We start from the raw sequence: 22,178 nt of genomic DNA on the forward strand, positions 1-22,178 counted from the left end.
AGCTCTTTTTCTACAAAGGAAAGGATGAGATCAGCATCTATAAAGCATTCAAGAAGGTCCCAAGAAAGCTCTCTTATCCCCTTAAACCGTCCAGGTTCAAGAAAGATCAGATTCTTTACTTGGAGCCAAAATCCCACAAAAGGCTCCAACGGCTAGTTTTCGATTTCTTTCTTTGTTTTCGATTTGTTTCCTTTTCTATTTGTTTTAGAACGTTAGGACCTTTGTCTCTGAGCATTATATAAGCTCCTAGACGTCCATTGTAAAGAGTACCCTTAATCACCAAGTTAATAGAAAGTTTATTCAGTTTTATTGATATCTTGCATATTTGCATTGTTTTACACATTCATTCATAAACATTTTCATCATATAGATTAGGATTCAGACATGTTTAGGTTGCATTTTGCATACATGAGTCTCTATTAGGTACTGGAATACCACATGAGGCTATTTGGAGCTGAAAAGAGGTGAAAAGGTGACAATTGGACGAACCGAGCGTGGGAGCGACCTCCCGGAGCGACATCACGAAGTCGCTGTGTCCCACTTCTCAGAGCGACCTAGCTAGAGCGACCCCGTGAAGTCGCTCGCCATATTCATCCCGTAGGAAGCCCAGAGCGACTTGCCCAGAGCGACGCACCGAGGTCGCTCGCATCTCACACCCCTTTCGGAGCGACCTCCCAAAGCGACACCCCGAGGTCGCTCGCGTCTTTATGGAGAGACGACACGAAGCGAAGCCTGGAGCGACCTCTCAGAGCGACCTCTCAGAGCGACCTACCAAGGTCGCTCCCGATCCAGAGCGACCCGTTGGAGCGACACACCAAAGTCGCTCGCGACCTCTCGCCCGGAGACACCAAAAATCGGCCCTGGAGCGACTTCCCGGAGCGACACCTGCAAGTCGCTCCGCGTTATTTTGCTGCCGAAAATCATGATTTCTTAAGGGCCTTTTTGCAATTTATTTTGGACGTTTTGCACTTGGAAAAACCTATGTTTTAAACATCTTTTGTAGCCACCAGTGGCAGATTATCTTTTATCTTTTGATCTATTGAGAAATACACAAGAACTCTCTTGAGAAGTTCATCTCTTGGATTTTGATTGTTATGTTCTTGTGTTATTGTTGATTTCTTATCTATTTCTCTACATGATTAATCTGAAATCCAATATGGGTTTAAGAGGAATCATGGAGATTAGTGAGTAATCACCTTTTGAATTCATGGGTTAGGGAGATTAAGGGTGATTAGGTTAGAGCTAGGATGTTTTAGTGTAGATCATTCATATTTCCTTGCTAGTAGAGTAATCATAATGCATCTTCTGAGTTGGCCACTCAGTTGTTGATCCTTAGGCATTTCTCACCCGAAAGGTGTTCGATGAAATGCCCGAGACAACTCTCCTAGGCTTTTAGTATACTTTGCCAAAGACATTTGTTGTTAAAGGTGCTAAGATAGCTAATAGACTTGTTAGTAATGATTGCTTTCATATTATTCAACCAAAGACATTTGATGTTTGAGATATGTTAGCAAATGAGCATTCATCTAGACATAGAGCTTGCTTAGAATTGTGTCTAGGCTTAAGGTTGATAGTTTGATTGATCATTTGCCATCCTTAGTTCGATACTTGATCACCCAAGGTCTAATCCCTATGCCCATGAGTTCTCTTTTCCTTTAGTCAAGAAAGTATCATTCTGTTATTGCTTTCTAGTTTTAGTCATAGTTTAAAACCCATCTAAATCATTGGTTGCACTTAGATTAAGTGAGTACTTGCATTCTCAGTGCTTTGATATCCCTCAGAACTGGTTCGACAATCATTTATACTACAACATTTGTCTTAGGAGCCTTGAAAACTCTTAACATCAAATTGGCGCCGTTGCCAAATTCTGAGTAGATTTAAACATTGAGATTTAGTCAATTGCTTGAGACTAAGTCATTTTTATTTTCTTTTGTTACTGACTCTTCTTCACCTCCCTTTAATCTACAGGTGTATGAACTTGAGGAGCAGGGGTCCATCAAACCTAGTTCCAAGAGCTGCAGACATCAGAGCTTTAGAGAGAGAGTGTGCTAGAAAGAGAAGAGAAGAAGAACAGGCTCAATTGCAGAGACTGAACACTGACATGGGAGACGTATCAAGAAGATGCAGGCGTCAATGGCGCTAACAACAATCCACCTAACCAACAGCGAGCAGCTCGACCCATTGGCACTTACGACCGCCCCAACATTCATGGTCATAGATTGGGAATCCGAGCACCCGCTGTGGCAGCCAACAACTTTGAGATCAAATCAGGACTCCTCAACGTGATCGAGAACAACAAGTATCATGGCTTGGCTCTAGAGGATCCATTTGATCACTTGGACAGGTTCGACAGCTACTGTGGGTTGTCAAAAACCAATGGTGTGTCCGAAGATGCCTTAAAGCTCAAGCTATTCCCTTTCTCTTTGGGGGATAAGGCACGTCAGTGGGAGAAGTCTCTACCCAGCGACTCCATCACCACTTGGGATGACTGCAAGAAAGCATTCTTGGAGAAGTTCTTCTCTACTTCAAGAACTGCTAAGCTGAGAAACGAGATTTCCAGCTTTCAACAGAAGAACTTGGAAGGCTTCAGTGAAGCCTGGGAGAGATTCAAGGGCTACCAAGCTCAATGCCCACACCATGGTTTCTCTAAGGAGAGCTTGCTGAGCACATTCTACCGTGGTGCTCTTCCTAAGTACAGAGCCAGACTGGATACAGCTAGTAATGGGTTCTTCTTGGGGAGAACTGAGGAGGATGCAGAGGAGCTGGTTGACAACATGGTTAAGAGCGATGCAGTCTACAGTGGAGACCACGACAGAAGCAGTAGAACTGAGGATAAGCAAACGAGGAAGGAGTTGAAAGCTCTACAGGATAAGATAGACATCCTCCTTGCTGATAAAGCTACCCAAGAGCAGCTGCACTTTGTCGGCAACCCAAGCCAAGAGACACCAGCTATTGTCCATGAAGTTGAGGGTTTGGAAGGTCAGGAAGAGCTGTGTTTCATCAACAACAATGGTAGCTGGTACAAAAAGGAGCCCAACTTTCAGTACAACAACTACCAACAGAAATCCTATCCCAACAACCAACAGAGTGGCTATCCGCCAAGAAACAACCAGCAAGGCAGCTATCAGCCTCAGCAAAATCCCTCGTCTGGTTCCTCTGCTCCTCAAGAGAGCAGCACTGATACCTTACTGAAGCAAATCTTGGAGTCTCAGACTAGAAGTGAGAAGCAAGTTGGTTATGAGTTGAAGAACCTTCATTCCAAGATTGATGGGAGCTACAATGAGCTCAACAACAAATTCTCACACCTTGCTTCCACAGTCAGGAATTTAGAGAATCAATTTGCTTCCATGAACACTCACCAGAATCGCCAGCAAGGATCTCTACCTGGAAAGTCTGACCAAAATCCCAAGGAGGCCAAAGCTATCACCCTTAGGAGTGGTAAGCAGTTACCTCCTAGAACCCTCACCAAGGATGCTGAGAAACTAGGTGAGGGGGTTGCCATCAACATAGATGATGAAGTGGTGATTGTTGATGAGAAGATCAATGACGAGATCTTGGAGAAGATAGTGGAAGCCAAAGGTAAAGGAAAGGTTGGAGAGGAGAAGAAGACAGTAAAGGATGGTGAAGTTGTTACTCCAGCAAGTGAAAGTTCTTTTGTTCCTCCTCCCTATGAACCCAAACTTCCATTCCCTGGTAGATTCAAGAAGCAGCTGCTAGAGAAGTACAAGGCTCTGTTTGAGAAGCAAATGAGTGAAGCTCAGGTTGCAATGCCCATCATCGATGCTTTCATGTTGATTCCTCAATACAGCAAGTTCCTGAAAGATGTTGTAGCTGCAAAGAAGAAGGAGATGGAAGGCATGATGATTCTTACCCATGAGTGCAATGCCATCATCCAGAGGCTTGATGTTCCAGAGAAGTTAGAGGATCCAGGAAGCTTCACACTACCTTGTGCTCTTGGACCTATGGTATTTGAGAAAAGTCTCTGCGATTTGGGAGCTAGTGTCAGCTTGATGCCTTTGTCTGTTGCAAAGAAGCTTGGATTCACTCAGTACAAGAAGTGTAGACTCTCTCTGGTGTTAGCTGATCGTTCAGTGAAGTATCCTGTGGGCATCTTAGAGGACCTCCCTGTGAAGATTGGAAGGTATGAGATACCTACAGATTTTGTGGTGCTTGAGATGGGTGAGGAGGCTCAAGATCCATTGATTCTAGGAAGGCCATTCTTAGCTACAGCAGGAGCTATTGTTAATGTGAAGGAGGGCACGATTGATCTCCATTTGGGTAAAGAGAACATCCTCCACTTTGACATCAAGAGGAAAATGAGGAAACCAACTGTGTTCGGGCAAGCCTTCTACATTGAAGAGATGGGCACTCCTGCTGATGAGCACCTTGAAGAGTTACCACCTGAGGACGACGAGGAGGGAGCATCTCCCTCTACTCATTCCCTATAGAAGGTAACCCACCACACTCCCTTGTATATACCATTTCATTTTTGCATATTAGTCTTCTTTTCGGTATCTCTCTCTACTTGACAACACAGAGACTGTGTAACTTAAGTTTGGGGGAGGTACCAAGTATTTGATCATGTTTGCTTTGATGTTGTTTCATTGAGTCATGCATGGCATACCTATTTGCATAGATAAAAAAAAAAAATCAATCATTTAGTTTGCATCATTTGCATTTTTAGGAGAGTCTAGAGCATATAGGTTGCATTCACTTGCATTGGGAGCAATGATTTGAATGCCTTGTAAAGAACACTACGTTGCACTTGACTAGCTTTTGCACCTCTCAAAAAGACTTGTATGTTTCGAGCCTTGAAAACTCTTCCTGAAACTTGTTGATTGCTGAAACTCAGTCTTTGAAGCCAACTACAACCTTATTTGAACTGAACGAACTTAATGCTTCTTGCTCATGGTCCCTTGTGTACTGAGTCATGGCTATACACACTTGAGTTGTCACATCTTTTATACCAATCTTTTTTGACAAACTCTAGTGGTAGACCACTCCCAAAACCTTTTCCTCCTTTTAAGCTTTCATTGTTTGATGAGTGAGGCCTTTTTCGGAAAGTCTTACATGTGCATAATGTTGAGAGTATCGGGAACGACAATGCTTGATCTTCATTCTTGCTAGATTGGACACTCTATTGTCTAGCTATAGGTGGGGGTGAGTGTTGTGATTATGATTTGGGAGAAATGAAAAAGGAAAAGAATAGACTCTTTGTGCTTAAGTGAATTGTTTTATTGGGACCAGTATAGAAGCCTCTAGCTCAAGTTTTGAAAAGTCTTGGCCCCCAGCCTAAAAAAAAAAAAAAAAAAAAAAAAAAAAAAAAAAAAAAGAAAAACGAAAAAAAAAAAGAGAAAAGAAAAAAAAAAGAAAAAGAAAAGAAAAAGGGGGGCTAGCAAAGTTGTTAGGAGCTAAGAAATGTTTTGAGGTTGTGAAAAATCCCTTGTAGATTTCAAAGAGAAAGAGTTAAAGTTTTTAGGATCTTTTGGTGAGAGATGTGAGTTGGGTTTGACATTGGGAATGATTGTGTAATTGTATGTTTGGGAAAAGGGTAGAACAATGGAGATTGAGCATTGTATGCATGAGTTGATCCCTTTCTTAGATATATTATGTGCAATGTCAAGGCTACTTGTTTCGAGAGTAAACCACCTTAAAGATCATATGTTTTGAACCTCTTGAATCACTTGAATAAAAGCCTTCCCTTACCCAACCAAATGACTTGGACCAACTGACCATTTGCAAGAATTCACCTGATGTTTTGTGCTTAATGAATGTGAGAGTTGGTTGATTTGAATGTGTGGATGCTTGATGATGAGTGTAAGAACAAAAAGAGTTAAGATAGGCCTAGAGAAGCTAGAGTGTAATAAGAGAGTGTGCTAGTTGTGTTTCTTTTGGCTATGTGCTCCCACCTTCAACCTCTCTCCCTATGAGTTCTAGAAAGTTCACTTGTGGACAAGTAAAAGAACAAGTTTGGGGGAGTTGATATCTTGCATATTTGCATTGTTTTACACATTCATTCATAAACATTTTCATCATATAGATTAGGATTCAGACATGTTTAGGTTGCATTTTGCATACATGAGTCTCTATTAGGTACTGGAATACCACATGAGGCTATTTGGAGCTCAAAAGAGGTGAAAAGGTGACAATTGGACGAACCGAGCGTGGGAGAGACCTCCCGGAGCGACATCACGAAGTCGCTGTGTCCCACTTCTCAGAGCGACCTAGCTAGAGCGACCCCGTGAAGTCGCTCGCCATATTCATCCCGTAGGAAGCCCAGAGCGACTTGCCCAGAGCGACGCACCGAGGTCGCTCGCATCTCACACCCTTTCGGAGCGACCTCCCAAAGCGACACCCCGAGGTCGCTCGCGTCTTTATGGAGAGACGACACGAAGCGAAGCCTGGAGCGACCTCTCAGAGCGACCTACCAAGGTCGCTCCCGATCCAGAGCGACCCGTTGGAGCGACACACCAAAGTCGCTCGCGACCTCTCGCCCGGAGACACCAAAAATCGGCCCTGCAAGTCGCTCCGCGTTATTTTGCTGCCGAAAATCATGATTTCTTAAGGGCCTTTTTGCAATTTATTTTGGACGTTTTGCACTTGGAAAAACCTATGTTTTAAACATCTTTTGTAGCCACCAGTGGCAGATTATCTTTTATCTTTTGATCTATTGAGAAATACACAAGAACTCTCTTGAGAAGTTCATCTCTTGGATTTTGATTGTTATGTTCTTGTGTTATTGTTGATTTCTTATCTATTTCTCTACATGATTAATCTGAAATCCAATATGGGTTTAAGAGGAATCATGGAGAATAGTGAGTAATCACCTTTTGAATTCATGGGTTAGGGAGATTAAGGGTGATTAGGTTAGAGCTAGGATGTTTTAGTGTAGATCATTCATATTTCCTTGCTAGTAGAGTAATCATAATGCATCTTCTGAGTTGGCCACTCAGTTGTTGATCCTTAGGCATTTCTCACCCGAAAGGTGTTCGATGAAATGCCCGAGACAACTCTCCTAGGCTTTTAGTATACTTTGCCAAAGACATTTGTTGTTAAAGGTACTAAGATAGCTAATAGACTTGTTAGTAATGATTGCTTTCATATTATTCAACCAAAGACATTTGATGTTTGAGATATGTTAGCAAATGAGCATTCATCTAGACATAGAGCTTGCTTAGAATTGTGTCTAGGCTTAAGGTTGATAGTTTGATTGATCATTTGCCATCCTTAGTTCGATACTTGATCACCCAAGGTCTAATCCCTATACCCATGAGTTCTCTTTTCCTTTAGTCAAGAAAGTATTATTCTGTTATTGCTTTCTAGTTTTAGTCATAGTTTAAAACCCATCTAAATCATTGGTTGCACTTAGATTAAGTGAGTACTTGCATTCTCAGTGCTTTGATATCCCTCAGAACTGGTTCGACAATCATTTATACTACAACATTTGTCTTAGGAGCCTTGAAAACTCCTAACATCATTTATCAAAGTTGTTCTTTGTATAAAATATCGGTCTTTAGGATTCAAAGAGAGATTCTTTGTTGTCTTATTGATTTCGTGAGTCTAGTTTGTTTGTGCAAATCAAACAAGCTCAGTACACAGATTGAGAGAGTCAATCACTTCGATCCATCATTCCATCAGATTGAGAGATTCAATCAAACCTTCCTCTGCAAATCCACTTCAGTTAATCATCTAATCAAGCTGAGAGTGATACACATCCAGCAGCTTGATTCCATCCTATCATTTGTTTATTTATCTTGTTTTATTATCATTATCATCATCATCTCATTCGTTTTCATATTTGTTTCTGTTTACATCATAAAAACGAAAAACTCATAAAAATCGGTTCACTTTGCTTTCAAGTTGAAACCTTGGGTGGGTGTCCGTTAGCACACACAGGACGTCCGTGTATGTCCGTCAGCACACACAGGACGTCTGTGGATGTCCGTGTGTGTCCGTCAGCGCACACAGGATGTCTGTGGCTGTCCATCAGTACACATATCAGCACGTTGGTCCTTGGACTCAGCACGCTGACCCTTCTCGTGGACCGTTCGGGTGATTTTGGCCCACGGGGGCTGTCTGTTCAGTACATGCAGGACGTCTGTGGGTGTCCGCCAGCACACACAGGACGTCCGTGGCTGTCCGTGTGTGTCCGTCAGAACACACAGGACGTCCGTGGCTGTCCATCAGTACACATATAAGCACGTTGGACCTTGGACTCAGCACACTGGCCCTTCCCGTGGACTGTTCGGGTGATTTTGGCCCACGTGGGCTGTCTGTTCAGTACACACAGGACGTCCGTGGGTATCCGCCAGCACACACAGGACGTCTGTGGCTGTCCATGTGTGTCCATCAGCACACACATGACGTCCGTGGACTGTTCGGGTGATTTTGGCCCAAGTGGACTGTCTGTTCAGTACACACAGGACGTCCGTGGGTGTCCGTCAGCACACACAGGACGTCCGTGGGTGTCCGTCAGCACACACATGACGTCCGTGGCTGTCCGTGTGTGTCCGTGTGTGTCCGTCAGCACACACACGACGTCTGTGGCTGTCCATCAGTACACATATTAGCACGTTGGTCCTTGGACTCAGCACGCTGACCCTTCCCGTGGACTGTACGGGTGATTTTGGCCCACGTAGGCTGTCTGTTCAGTACTCACATGACGTCCGTGGGTGTCCTCCAGCACACACAGGACGTCCGTGGCTGTCCGTGTGTGACCGTGTGTGTCCGTGTGTGTCTGTCAGCACACACAGGACGTCTGTGGTTGTCCATCAGTACACATATCAGCACGCAGGTCCTTGGACTCAGCACGCTGGCCCTTCCCTTGGACTGTTCGAGTGATTTTGGCCCATGTGGGCTGTCTATTCAGTACACACAGGACGTCCGTGGGTGTCCGTCAGCACACGCAGGACGTCTGTGGGTGTCCGTCAGCACACACAGGACGTCCGTGGCTGTTTGATGGACAGCCACAGGGTGTCCGTCAGCACACACAGGACGTCCAAGGACCAACGTGCTGATATGTGTACTGATGGACAGCCACGGACGTCCTGTGTGTGCTGACGGAAACACACGGACACACACAGGACATCCGTGGCTGTCCATCAGTACACATATCAGCACGTTGGTCCTTGGACTCAGCACGCTGACCCTTCCCGTGGACTGTTCGGGTGATTTTGGCCAACGTGGTCTGTCGGTTCAGTACACACAGGACGTCCGTGGGTGTCCGCCAGCACACACAGGACGTCCGTGGCTGTCCGTGTGTGTCCGTGTGTGTGACTGTGTGTGTCCGTCAGCACACACAGGACATCTGTGGCTGTCCATCAATAAACATATCAGCACGCTGGCCCTTCCCGTGGACTGTTCGGGTGATTTTGGCCCACGTAGGCTGTTTGTTCAGTACACACAGGACGTCCGTGGGTGTCCGCCAGCACACACAGGACGTCTGTGGCTATCCGTGTGTGTCTGTGTGTGTCTGTGTGTGTCCGTCAGCACACACAGGTCATCTGTGGCTGTCCATCAATACACATATCAGCATGCTGGTCTTTGGACTCAGCATGCTGGCCCTTCCCGTGGACTGTTCGGATGATTTTGGCCCACATAGGCTGTCTGTTCAATACACACAGGACGTCTGTGGGTGTCCGTTAGCACACACAGGACGTCCGTGTGTGTCCGTCAGCACACACAGGACGTCTGTGGCTGTCCGTGTGTGTCCGTCAGCGCACACATGACGTCTGTGGCTATCCATCAGTACACATATCAGCACGTTGGTCCTTGGACTCAGCACGCTGACCCTTCTCGTGGACCGTTCGGGTGATTTTGGCCCACGGGGGCTGTCTGTTCAGTACACGCAGGATGTCCGTGGGTGTCCGCCAGCACACACAGGACGTTGGTGGCTGTCCGTGTGTGTCCGTCAGCACACACAGGACGTCCGTGGCTGTCCAGCAGTACACATATCAGCACGTTGGACCTTGGACTCAGCACACTGGCCCTTCCCGTGGACTGTTTGGGTGATATTGGCCCACGTGGGCTGTCTGTTCAGTACACACAGGACGTCCGTGTGTGTCCGTCAGCACACACATGACGTCCGTGGGTGTCCCTCACCACACACAGGACGTCTGTGTGTATCCGTGTGTGTCTGTGGGTGTCCGTCAGCACACATAGGCCGTCTGTGGGTGTCCGTCAGCACACACAGGACGTTTGTGGCTGTCCGTGTGTGTCCGTGTGTGTCCTTGTGTGTCCTTGTGTGTCCGTCAGCACACACAGGACATCCGTGGCTGTCCATCAGTACACATGTCAGCACGTTGGTCCTTGGACTCAGCATGCTGACCCTTCCCGTGGACTGTTCGGGTGATTTTGGCCCACGTGGGCTGTCTGTTCAGTACACACAGGACGTCTGTGGGTGTCCGCAAGCACACACAGGACGTCTGTGGCTGTCCATGTGTGTCCGTGTTTGTCTGTGTGTGTCCGTGTTTGTCTGTGTGTGTCCGTTAGCACACACATGACGTATGTGACTGTCCATCAGTACACATATCAGCACGCTGGCCCTTCCCGTGGACTGTTAGGGTGATTTTGGCCCACGTGGGCTGTCTATTCAGTACACACAGGACGTCTGTGGGTGTCCATCAGCACACACAGGACGTCCATGGGTGTCCTTCAGCACACACAGGACATCTGTGGGTGTCCGTCAGCACACACAGGACGTCTGTGGCTGTCCGTGTGTGTCTGTTTGCACACACAGGACGTCCGTGGCTGTCCATCAGTACACATATCAGCACGTTGGTCTTTGGACTCAGCATGCTGACCCTTCCCGTGGACTGTTCGGGTGATTTTGGCCCACGTGGGCTGTCTGTTCAGTACACACAGGACGTCCGTGGGTGTCTGCCAGCACACACAAGACGTCCGTGGCTGTCCGTGTGTGTCCGTGTGTGTCCGTCAGCACACACAAGACGTCCGTGGCTGTCCATCAGTACACATATCAGCACGCTGGTTCTTGGACTCAGCACGCTGGCCCTTCCCGTGGTTTGTTCGGGTGATTTTGGCCCACGTGGGCTGTCTGTTCAGTACACACAGTGTTGTAGGCACAGATCGGGATGATCGGACGGTACGGACTGAGGGTTGCTGCGGTTCAGTCTCAGCTAGGCTGGACGGTTCCAGCTGGGTCTTCTCTTATATGCGGTTGTACCTGAAACAAATATGAACCTTTTTATGAGTTTTGTATAAAGTTAAGAACAGAAACAGAGAGGCAAATGGATGAATGATAAAAAAGCAAGATATGATTTTTATGGGTTTTAAAATATGGATGAAGGAAATCTAAGAACATAAAAGATAAATAGAAGAGAAGAATGGCGGTTGGGATCTGTTGCTGAACGTGTGTCTCTCTCAACAAGATCAAAGGATGGTTTGAAGGATAGATATGGATCCGGCTCTTGCTGGACGTATGTCTCTCTCAAGATCGGACAAGGGATGGAGTGGATCGATGGACTCCACAAAGAACAATGGATCGGCTCTTTGATATGTCAGACGGCTGCTCTCAATAGTTTCACACAACTGAAAGACCTAGGGTTTCTTTGCTAAAGCAAAACGATTTTCATAAAAGACTTAGTCAAAAATCGGCACACTACAATGGATTAAATAGTTTTCCCTTAATGAACACTAAAAGATAAAAGGCCTAGACAAATGGCCGACTCTTAAATGGACTGACAATTGCCCAAAGTCTTAACCGAAATAAATTGAAGAAAACAATAGACCGGTCGCGGATTGAGATGTCCGGATCAGAACTCATAGTATGCTGGCATGTTGCCTCATTAAAACCTTATCGGGAAAACCTAGTGGGACAAAACCCGATGAAGGAAAAAGAGTACAACACATACTACTCCTTCTGATGGACGGCTATATCTCTGAATCGGAAGCAAGTTGGGTGGATGGATTGAGGATGAAGGTGGAAATGGTCAGGCCGGCTTCATTCTGGTCGATGGAGGAGAATTGGCTTGAATGGAAGGAATCTGGAACCTCTAACGGTTCGCTGGTGTCTTCAAGCTTTAAGTAGGCCAACTCCTGGATCAATAGTTGCTTGAATCCGGTTTTTTCCTGTGCAAGCAACTCCTGGACAGCTTTGGCAAATCCAGCTCTTATAACCCTTGAGCCGGACCTTGTGGTAGGACCTTGGCGGATGATGGGAACCTCAGTCGTGGGTACTACAACATCCCCTCCCTCTTGAACAGGTTCTGTCCTCAGAACATCTCCGTCATCTGCAATATAAGGAGACAAATCAGACACATTGAACGTTCGGGAAGCTTTAAACTCACCTGGCAGCTCTAGCCGGTAGGCATTGTCATTGATCCGGTCGAGCACTCGGAATGGTCCGTCCCCTCGTGGGGATAGTTTGCTCTTCCTTTCTTCTGGGAACCGCTCTGGCCTCAAGTGGAGCCACACCCAGTCGCCTGGTTGGAAGATAACTTCCGTGCGCCCCTTGTTGAGCTTAATCCGGTTCCGTTCAGCCTTCTTCTCCAAAGTCTCCCTGACTTGCCGGTGCATGTTCTTCACGAACTCAGCCTTTTTGTCACCACTCTGGCTAACTTGCATGGCTGGGGGCAGTGCGGATAGGTCCATGGGCGTCTCTGGTCTAAAGCATACACAATCTCAAAAGGGGAGAGATTAGTAATAAGTGCCTTGCATGGTTATAAGCAAATTCAATGAATGGCAAACAACTCAACCAATTTCTAAGATTCTTACCCATCGTAGCCCTCAACAGCTGAGAGAGTGTATGGTTTACTACGTCGGTCTGTCCATCAGTCTGTGGATGGCAAGTGGTCGAGAAAAGGAGCTTGGTACCAAGCTTTTTCCACAATGTCCTCCAGAAGTGGCTGAGGAATTTTGTGTCTCGGTCGGACACAATGGTACGAGGCACTCCATGTAAGCGCACCACTTCCTTGAAGAAGAGATCGGTGGTTTGGCTTGCATCAATGGTCTTGGAACACGGAATGAAATGTGCCATCTTGGAGAACCTGTCCACTACAACAAAAATGGAATCCTTGTGTTCTATCTTGGGCAAGCCGAGCACAAAGTCCATAGACAAGTCGACCTGTAAGGCCCGTTCCCGGCTCTTAAGCCCAACCATGAACCGCAGCCTAAACATCCGTTCTTATACAAATGCTTCCAGTCTTTTAAGGTCTTTTAGATGTTAAGTTCAATTTCCCTTAGGTGAGGTTCAAGTTTAACAATCAAGACAAGTGAACATAAAGGGCAAATAGATTATAAATATAACATAATGACATCCATACATCATTCATAAGTTCATAGTACTAGTTTACACACTTAGTCTATAATAAGTTCACAAGTTGCACAATAAGCTATCAATATGACACACTTATCAACAATGACCCATTCACCACACATCTTCCCATGGCCTGAGTCTTCACGGTACCTTTCCTTTACCACGGTCCAAGTCTGGTCCTGAAACCACATAAATCACGTCATAAACACATGTGGCCGATAACCTAAGCAACAAGACTAGAATGGCATGGTTCGGCCCTTAAGAACTAGGATCTGTCCAGTTTGGACATACACAAATAAATTCCCAAAAACTAAGTAAAATCCATGACAATTCATGATAATTCCCAACTAAGAGATTCCCATAGTCAGATCTCAACAAAACCGACCCGGAATGTGAGATCCGACCATAGATCAGTCCGGCCAATGCCTAGGACTTTACCCCTGGACCGGCCATTGCCTTGGTCCAGTGTTCCCTGTCTGAATCAATCCAATAACATCACAAAATACTATAGAACAGGAGATCCAGAAGAAGTAAAGAGAATGGATGCATCTGCCAAGAGAACCGGCCGCAAGGCCGCACGGATCATCCGCAGGCCCGGGGCCGTTCCTTGCAGTCTACACCACTAACCTTAGGCGTTTTCTCCCCTGGAGGAAAGTCCTTCTCCTTCTCCTTCTCCTTTTCTTTCTGTCTGGTATCCATCTTCACGGCCTGGCCTTCCCACGCTCAGAACACGCCGGCAAGCCAACACCACCACACACGGTTCTCTTCTCTAACCGCCGGTCTCTCTCTTTCTTTCTTTCTGTTATGAGTTTGGCAAAGCTTTGCCTAAGGAATTTCGTGCCATTTTCTGTGCCAGGGACTCTCTATTTATAGAGAAAGCCAGCCCCAACTGTCCTGGAGAAACCGGCCAAGCAGTTAGAGAGCACAAAACTGCCCCTTTTGCACCTTTTCTGGAGTAACTGCCCAACTGCTCTTCCCTTTCTTTGGTCTGTCCGAAAATCAGGCCCATAACATTGTCCAAAGTCCCTTGTCCAAGGCCAAGACCCCACGGACCTTTGGTGGTTCAGGCCAAGACCCCACCAGCCCATAACCACCCATGACCCGGCCACACCGGCCCGGACCATAACACTCCACCGAGCTGAGTTGAGCTGGTCACTAACTGGCCTCAGCTGAGTGAGCTAACCTATCAGCTCCAGTGAGCTACCAAGGACTGAGTGAGCTGGTTTCACACTGTCCCCAGCTGGTTGAGCTTGTTCCCGACCCTGTCCAGCTGCTAGATCACTCAGCCAGCTCTCCTAAGCTTCCTTCCGTTCCATCCTGGTTATGTCTCAGCTCCCTGATACCCTTAACCTTATTATTTGAGCCATGATACGCTTGTCCTTAGACCAAATGACCTGTCTGCTGCGTCTCCTCACACCATGGCTCGTCCCAACGATCCTATCTAGGATCGGGGATGCTACAAGTCTCCCCCACTTGATATGGATTCGTCCTCGAATCCGAACCAAGTGACTCTTCCTCAAATTGCTTCATCCACTCAGGAAACTCAGCTTTCATTCTTGCCTCTGTTTCCCAAGTTACTTCCTCTCGACCGTTGCACTCCCAAATCACCTTGAGCATTTGAGTTGTCTTGTTCCGGGTTTCCTTTTCCATTCTGTCCATGATCCGGACTGGCCTTGTCTCTAAGGTGAGGTTCGTCCCTAAATCAGAAGGAATCTCCGGAATGTAAACATCCTGATCTGATAGGCATTTCCTTAGTCTAGAGACATGGAACACATTGTGGAATGCATCCATCTCGGAGGGTAAATCCAACTTGTAAGCCACCGCTCCAACTCTCTCAACAATTCGGAATGGACCCAAGTACCTTGGATCTAACTTCCTCCTACCTGAGATTTTCACCCTCCCCTTGAAGGTAATCATCTTTCGGTATACCATATCACTAACTTCGAACTCAAGTTCTTTCCGACGTTTGTCTGCATAATGTTTTTGACGGTCTTGGTCCGTCCTCATCTTATCTTGGATGAACTTGATCTTCTCAGTTGTCTCCTCCACTATTTCCGGCCCTATCATGCTGCGCTCCCCCACTTGGGTCCAGCACAATGGCGTTCTACATGGCCGCCCATATAAGGCTTCATAGGGGGACATGCCAATACTTCGGTGAAAACTGTTGTTGTATGCAAACTCCACCAATGGCAGATGCCTTTCTCATGAGTTTCCCCAATCTAAGACACATGCCCTTAGCATATCCTCCAGTATCCTGATCGTGCGTTCTGATTGCCCATCTGTCTGGGGATGATAAGCTGTACTCATGTTCACTCTCGTCCCAAGGCCTTTTGGAAGCCTTCCAGAATCGTGAAGTAAACCTCGGATCCCTATCCGACACAATGCTAGACGGAATGCCATGTAGCCGCATGATCTCGTCCATGTACTTGACCACAATCTGATCAACCCCATCTGATTTCTTCAAAGGCAGGAAGTTTGCGGATTTGGTGAGTCTATCCACTATCACCCAAACCGCATTATTCCTTTTCCTAGTGGTGGGAAAACCGGTTACAAAGTCCATAGTGATGTGATCCCACTTCCATTCCGGAATGGGTAAACTTTGTAACAGCCCACTTGGAACCTGATGCTCCGCCTTGACTAACTGGCATGTAGCACACTTGGCCACCCACTCAGCTATGTCTACCTTCATCCGTATCCAATGATAATACCTCTTAAGGTCTTGATACATTTTAGTTGCCCCTGGATGTATCGAGAACTTGGATTTATGAGCTTCCCTCATAATCTCTTCCTTTAGGTTCTTATCATTAGGCACACTGACCCGTCCTCGTACCAGAATGGTTCCATCTGCCATGATCTGATACTCCGTCAGTTCATTTCGAGCAACCTTTTGTAGGTTCTCGTCCAAGCCTTGTGCCTGCCTGATCCTGGTGAGAAGATCAGCTTAGATCACCGCTTCCAAAACCAACGGCTCGTCCTCGCTGGCCATTGTGTTCAGGTGCAATGACCGGACCATCTCTTCCAACTCATCAGCTTCCTTCTCAGCTGATACCTTGGCCTCAAATTTGCCTTACCAGGATGGTAAGCAATATCTAAATCATAGTCGGCCACGAACTCCATCCAACGCCTCTGCCTCAAATTTAATTCTGGTTGCGTGAATATGTATTTGAGGCTCTTGTGGTCAGTAAGGATCTGAACCTTAGCACCATATAGGTAGGATCTCCAAATCTTCAGTGCAAAAACTACGGCCGCCATCTCTAAGTTATGGGTTGGGTAATTCCCTTCATGCTTTCGCAATTGTCTTGAAGCATAAGCAATCACCTTCCCATATTGAGTCAGAACACATCCCAACCCAGTGATGGATGCGTCCGTATACACTACATATGGCTGATCCGCCTCAGGCTGTACTAGGACTGGTGCCCTTGTAAGCATGTCCTTCAGAGCCATGAAGCACTTCTCACAATCTCCTGTCCAGGCAAACCTAACATCCTTGCCCGTGAGTTGAGTCATGGGTTGAGCCAAACTCGCAAACCCCTTGACGAACTTCCGATAGTAGCCGGCCAACCCTATGAAGCATCTGACTTCTGTAGCACTCTTAGGTTGTGGCCAGGCTTGGATAGCCTATATCTTTTCCGGATCCACAGACACTCCTTGATCTGACACAATGTGTCCAAGGAAGCCAATGCTCTTCTGCCAGAAGCTGCACTTGCTTAACTTAACAAAGAGTTTCTGCTCTCTTAGCCGTTCCAACACCGCCCTCAGATGCCTCTCATGGTCTTCCTTGCTTCTGGAATATACAAGTATGTCATCTATGAAAATGATTACAAATTCATTCAGAAAGTCTCGGAAGATACCATTCATCATCTTCATGAACGCAGCTGGAGCATTGGTTAGACCAAATGGCATAACCACAAACTCGTAGTGACCATACCGGGTCCGGAATGCCGTCTTCCTGATATCATTGGGCTCTATTGGGATTTGGTGATACCCTGAGGCCAAATCAATCTTGGAAAACCACTTGGCTCCCTTGAGCTGATCCAACAACTCATCAATCCTGGGCAATGGGTACTTGTTCTTCACAGTCACCCTATTCAACCCTCGGTAATCAATGCACAGCCTGAAACTACCATCCTTTTTCTTCACAAACAGGACTGGTGCTCCCCAAGGCGAGATACTTGGGCGTATGAACCCTTTGTCCAACAACTCCTCCAGTTGTTTCTTTAGCTCGGCCATTTCGGCAGGAGCCATTCGATAGGGACTTTTAGACAATGGGGCCGTCCCTGGTTCCAGTTCTATTATGAACGGATCGGCCCTATCAGGGGGAATGCCCTGTAGCGTCCGAAACACATCCTCAAACTCACTGACCAGCGGTATCCCTTCTGGGTCACCACCCCCAACGACCTCCTTAGTGGTGATTGTGGCCAAATAAGCCTCACAACCTTTCTCAAGCATCCGTTCTGCTTGGACTGCTGATACCACTAAGCAACTTGAGGCCGGCTTAATACCTTGGAACCTGATCGGGGGTCCACACCCACTCTCGAACTGCACCCTCCCCCGGTGACAATCCAAGGTGGCCCGATTCTTTCCAAGCCAGTCCATACCCAATATCACCTCGTGATTTTTAAGGGGGACTACCACCAGATCCACATGCATTACCCTGTCCTGGATCATCACTGGGACGTCCCTAAGCAGTCCCAAGGAATGCATCGCTTGGCCACCGGCTGCATATACTATGCACGGATCATCCCTCATTCCAATTTGGAACAAACCCTTTCCGATCAACCCTGGACTCACAAAGCTATGTGTAGCTCCAGTGTCAAACAGAACGTGTGTTTCCACACCACCAATACTTAGGGTCCCTACAAAGACTCAATCTAAGTATCTAATCCGTTCTAGGTTCTGTACCATGCAATTCTACCAAATCGAAAGAGAATAAGCCTAGAATCATTACCAGTGATCGACTTGAATGGTTTAGTCTCGTCCTCATCCTTGGATAGCTCGTAAACCCTTGGGTTAGAGGTCTGGCCCTGGCTCTGGCTTGGTTTGCTTGCCTCACCGCGGCCCTTCTCTTGTTCCGCTTGGAGCTTTGGACATAGGTGACATCCCCTGGTATCACCCCCACTTGAGCCCTGCCTGCGGCCCTGGACAGTCCCGAGCTGAATGATCCATCTTGCCACACCGAGTACAAGCTCCCATAGCCTTCCAGCATTCGCCTCCATGACGCCTCCTGCACTTAGAACACTTTGGCCTACCTTTTGAGGTTTTACCCTCCTCGGCGGTGTCCCTCTTCCTCTTCCGGTCACTCCCGGAACCACCAGAGGACGCATGGCTCCTAGACCTTTTCTTAGCCTCCTCGGCCAGGTTGGTCTCTACCAAAAGCCATCCTTTCCACGAGCTCAGACACTGTCTGGAAATGACCAACCGAGCAGTAGGTTCGAAGTTTGACCCTTAGGCCTCGAACAAACCTACGTATCTGCACTGTCTCCTCTTCCAGCTCTTTACCTACGTAACGTCTGAGCCGGTTGAACTTCTCCTCATACTCAGTACTGTCATGTGTCCCTGGGACAAGTCCAGGAACTGGGACTCCAGGCGGTCCCAAGCTTCAGCTGGAAAGTACTTGTGGTTGAACTCAATCTCAAAGTCTGAAAAACGCTCAATAGTCCCATTGGTGCGTTTGTCCAAAGCCAACCACCAGTTGTGCGCGTCACCTTCCAGGAAGTGAACTGCAATGTCTTTCTTGTACTCCTCCTCCACTCGTCTGCCTCAATGGGATTGGAACTACCAGCAAACTGCTTCATACCCAGCTTGGAGATGTGAGCTAGCAAGCTCAAGTAATCCACTCTCCTAACTAGACGAACAGGCGGATCGATCTCCATCACATCAGCCTCAACTGTAGCTCGATCCTCAACTGTCCTAGCAGCTGTCTGAGCTACATGTGCGGCTGCTCGAGCTACACCAGCTGCGGTCCCAGCTGTCTGAGCTGCCCTCTGAGTAGCCTGAGCTGTGGCCTGAGCTGGTGTGACCTGGCCCACGGAAGAATTCACCAATGGGGTGAATTCTTGAGTGAAAGCCAACATCTGAGTGCCCATGGCCTTAACCACGTCCAACACCTCGCGCATGGACGGCTCGGCCGTCTACAAGGCACCAGTTCCCCGACTGGTCTGGTCTCCTGTATGGGAGGATTCACCTTCCTCCTCACGTCCCATCTCCTGTTGTTCGCCCAGGTTAGCAACCTGAACCTCCTTAGGCAAGATTGGCGCCATGGGCTCCCCGGTCTCATTGTTGACCAACCCCACTTGGATAGGCAACACTTGGGTAGGATTGACTCCCTCTCCCACAACCGGTCCAGAAGCACCAGCCGCCTCCTTGCCCTTCCGGCCTTTAGCCCTCTTTGTTCCCTTAGGAGTTGAAAACACAAACCAGTTAGTCCCATCAACTTATACAAACCTCCGAGAACATACAACGTTAAGAAAACAACCCTTTCTACCCAACCTTACCGTGAGACCCAAAGCCAGAAGTGTGGTGAACACATAACCCAACCAAATCCTAGAATCAAGCATGCTCTTATACCAACTTGTAAGGCCCGTTCCCGGCTCTTAAGCCCAACCATGAACCACGAACTTAACATCCGTTCTTATACAAATGAATCCGGTCTTTTAAGGTCTTTTAGATGTTAAGTTCAATTTCCCTAAGGTGAGGTTCAAGTTTAACAATCAAGACAAGTGAACATAAAGGGCAAATAGATTATATATATAACATAATAAGATCCATACATCATTCATAAGTTCATACTACTAGTTTACACACTTAGTCTATCATAAGTTCACAAGTTGCACAATAGGCTATCAATACTACACACTTATCAACAATGACCCATTCACCACACATCTTCCCATGGCCTGAGTCTTCACGGTACCTTTCCTTTACCACAGTCCAAGTCTGGTCCTGAAACCACATAAATCACATCATAAACACATGTGGCCGATAACCTAAGCAACAAGACTAGAATGGCATGGTTCGGCCCTTAAGAACTAGGATCTGTCCAGTTTGGACATACACAAATAAATTCCCAAAAACTAAGTAAAATCCATGACAATTCATGATAATTCCCAACTAAGAGATTCCCATAGTCAGATCTCAACAAAACCGACCCGGAATGTGAGATCCGACCATAGATCAGTCCGGCCAATGCCTAGGACTTTACCCCTGGACCGGCCATGGCCTTGGTCCAGTGTTCCCTGTCTGAATCAATACAATAACATCACAAAATACTATAGAACAGGCGATCCAGAAGAAGTAAAGAGAATGGATGCATCTGCCAAGAGAACCGACCGCAAGGCCGCACGGATCATCCGCAGGCCCGGGGCCGTTCCTTGCAGTCTACACCACTAACCTTAGGCGTTCTCTCCCTTGGAGGCAAGTCCTTCTCCTTCTCCTTCGCCTTGTCTTTCTGTCTGGTATCCATCTTCACGGCCTGGCCTTCCCACGCTCAGAACACGCCGGCAAGCCAACACCACCACACACTGTTCTCTTCTCTAACCGCCGGTCTCTCTCTCTTTCTTTCTTTCTGTTATGAGTTTGGCAGAGCTTTTCCTAAGGAATTTCGTGCCATTTTCTGTGCCAGGGACTCTCTATTTATAGATAAAGCCAGCCCCAACTGCCCTGGAGAAACCGGCCAAGCAGTTAGAGAGAAAAGGCACAAAACTGCCCCTTTTGCACCTTTTCAGGAGTAACTGCCCAACTGCTCTTCCCTTCCTTTGGGCTGTCCGAAAATCAGGCCCATAACATTGTCCAGCGTCCCTTGTCCAAGGCCAAGACCCCACGGACCCTTGGTGGTTCAGGCCAAGACCCCACCAGCCCATAACCGCCCATGACCCGGCCACGCCGGCCCGGACAATAAAACTCCATCGAGCTGAGTTGAGCTGGTCACTAGCTGGCCTCAGCTGAGTGAGCTACCAAGGACTGAGTGACCTGGTTTCACACTGTCCCCAGCTGGTTGAGCTTGTTCCCGACCCTGTCCAGCTGCTAGATCACTCGGCCAGCTCTCCTAAGCTTCCTTCTGTTCCATCCTGGTTAAGTCTCAGCTCCCTGATACCCTTAACCTTATTATTTGAGCCATGATACGCTTGTCCTTAGACCAAATGACCTGTCTGGTGCGTCTCCTCGCACCATGGCTCGTCCCAATGATCCTATCTAGGATCGGGGATGCTACACGACCCATGGTGCAATAGGAATAGCTAAAGGCATGTGTAAACCATAAGGATGCGACCTGGATTTGGTTTTAAGGCAGACAGTGCACTTGGCGCATAGGCTCTCGACGTAACGCCTCATCCGGGGCCAATAGAAGTGGTCAGACAGGACGCTCAGGGTTTTGTCTCGACCGAAATGTCCCATCAACCCGCCCCCATGAGCTTCTCGGGTCAGTAAGTCTCGCATGGACCCATGAGGAATGCACAGGCATTTCTCCTTGAAGAGGAACCCGTCCTGCTGATAGAATGGACCCATGGCTCCCTTAGCCGTGTTACTGTAAAGCTCAGAAAAATCAGGGTCAGTTTCATAAGACATTTTAAGTTGTTCAAAACCCATGATCCTAGCCTCCATGGTGGTAATGAGTGTGTGGCGCCGGGATAGAGCATCTGCCACTACGTTTTCCTTCCCCTTCTTGTACTTGATCACATAGGGAAAAGTCTCCACGAATTCCAGCCACCTAGCATGCCTCTTCTTGAGTGTTGTCTGGCCCCTCAAATGCTTAAGAGTCCCGTGATCTGTATGAATAATAAACTCTTTAGACAGAAGATAATGTTGCCAAGTTTCAAGTGATCTTACTAGAGCATATAGCTCTTTATCATAGGTGGGATAATTGAGGGCGGCTGTAAGGCCCGATCCCGGCCGACTAGGCCGCGGTCGA

The 22,178-nt window shown here is 47.3% G+C and overlaps 2 protein-coding genes and 1 non-coding gene across 3 annotated transcripts; all 3 read right to left on the reverse strand.

Moving 5' to 3' along the window:
• Positions 1–2,537: 2,537 nt before the first annotated feature.
• LOC125604324 lies at positions 2,538–2,644 on the reverse strand. Its single transcript, XR_007336125.1, has one exon. It is a non-coding gene; the product is annotated as a small nucleolar RNA R71 (small nucleolar RNA).
• Positions 2,645–16,891: 14,247 nt separating this feature from the next.
• On the reverse strand, positions 16,892–18,597 carry LOC106448247. The gene is made up of 4 exons (XM_048774741.1): positions 18,222–18,597; positions 17,632–18,129; positions 17,340–17,550; positions 16,892–17,222 (listed from the first exon to the last, which is right to left on the reverse strand). The coding sequence occupies exons 1-4, from the start codon at positions 18,595–18,597 to the stop codon at positions 16,892–16,894; spliced, it is 1,416 nt and encodes a 471-aa protein (XP_048630698.1).
• A 2,881-nt stretch (positions 18,598–21,478) lies between these two features.
• Positions 21,479–21,871, reverse strand: LOC125604318. Its single transcript, XM_048774742.1, has one exon. The coding sequence runs from the start codon at positions 21,869–21,871 to the stop codon at positions 21,479–21,481; it is 393 nt and encodes a 130-aa protein (XP_048630699.1).
• Positions 21,872–22,178: the final 307 nt, after the last annotated feature.

The sequence above is a fragment of the Brassica napus genome, unplaced genomic scaffold (genome assembly GCF_020379485.1).
Source record: "Brassica napus cultivar Da-Ae unplaced genomic scaffold, Da-Ae ScsIHWf_521;HRSCAF=783, whole genome shotgun sequence".
In the NCBI taxonomy this organism is placed as follows: Eukaryota; Viridiplantae; Streptophyta; class Magnoliopsida; order Brassicales; family Brassicaceae; genus Brassica; species Brassica napus.

Excerpts from the sequence above, each read along its gene's own strand:
- LOC106448247 (XM_048774741.1), bottom strand. The coding sequence starts at position 18,597 with ATGCGTCCTCTGGTGGTTCCGGGAGTGACCGGAAGAGGAAGAGGGACA. Across the intron at positions 17,551-17,631 it reads AGAAGGGATACCGCTGGTCA|GGACGGCCCCATTGTCTAAA; the intron begins GTGAGTTTGAGG and ends AACTGGAACCAG. Across the intron at positions 17,223-17,339 it reads AGGGTGACTGTGAAGAACAA|GAAGACGGCATTCCGGACCC; the intron begins GTACCCATTGCC and ends CAATGATATCAG.
- LOC125604318 (XM_048774742.1), bottom strand. The coding sequence starts at position 21,871 with ATGGAGGCTAGGATCATGGGTTTTGAACAACTTAAAATGTCTTATGAA.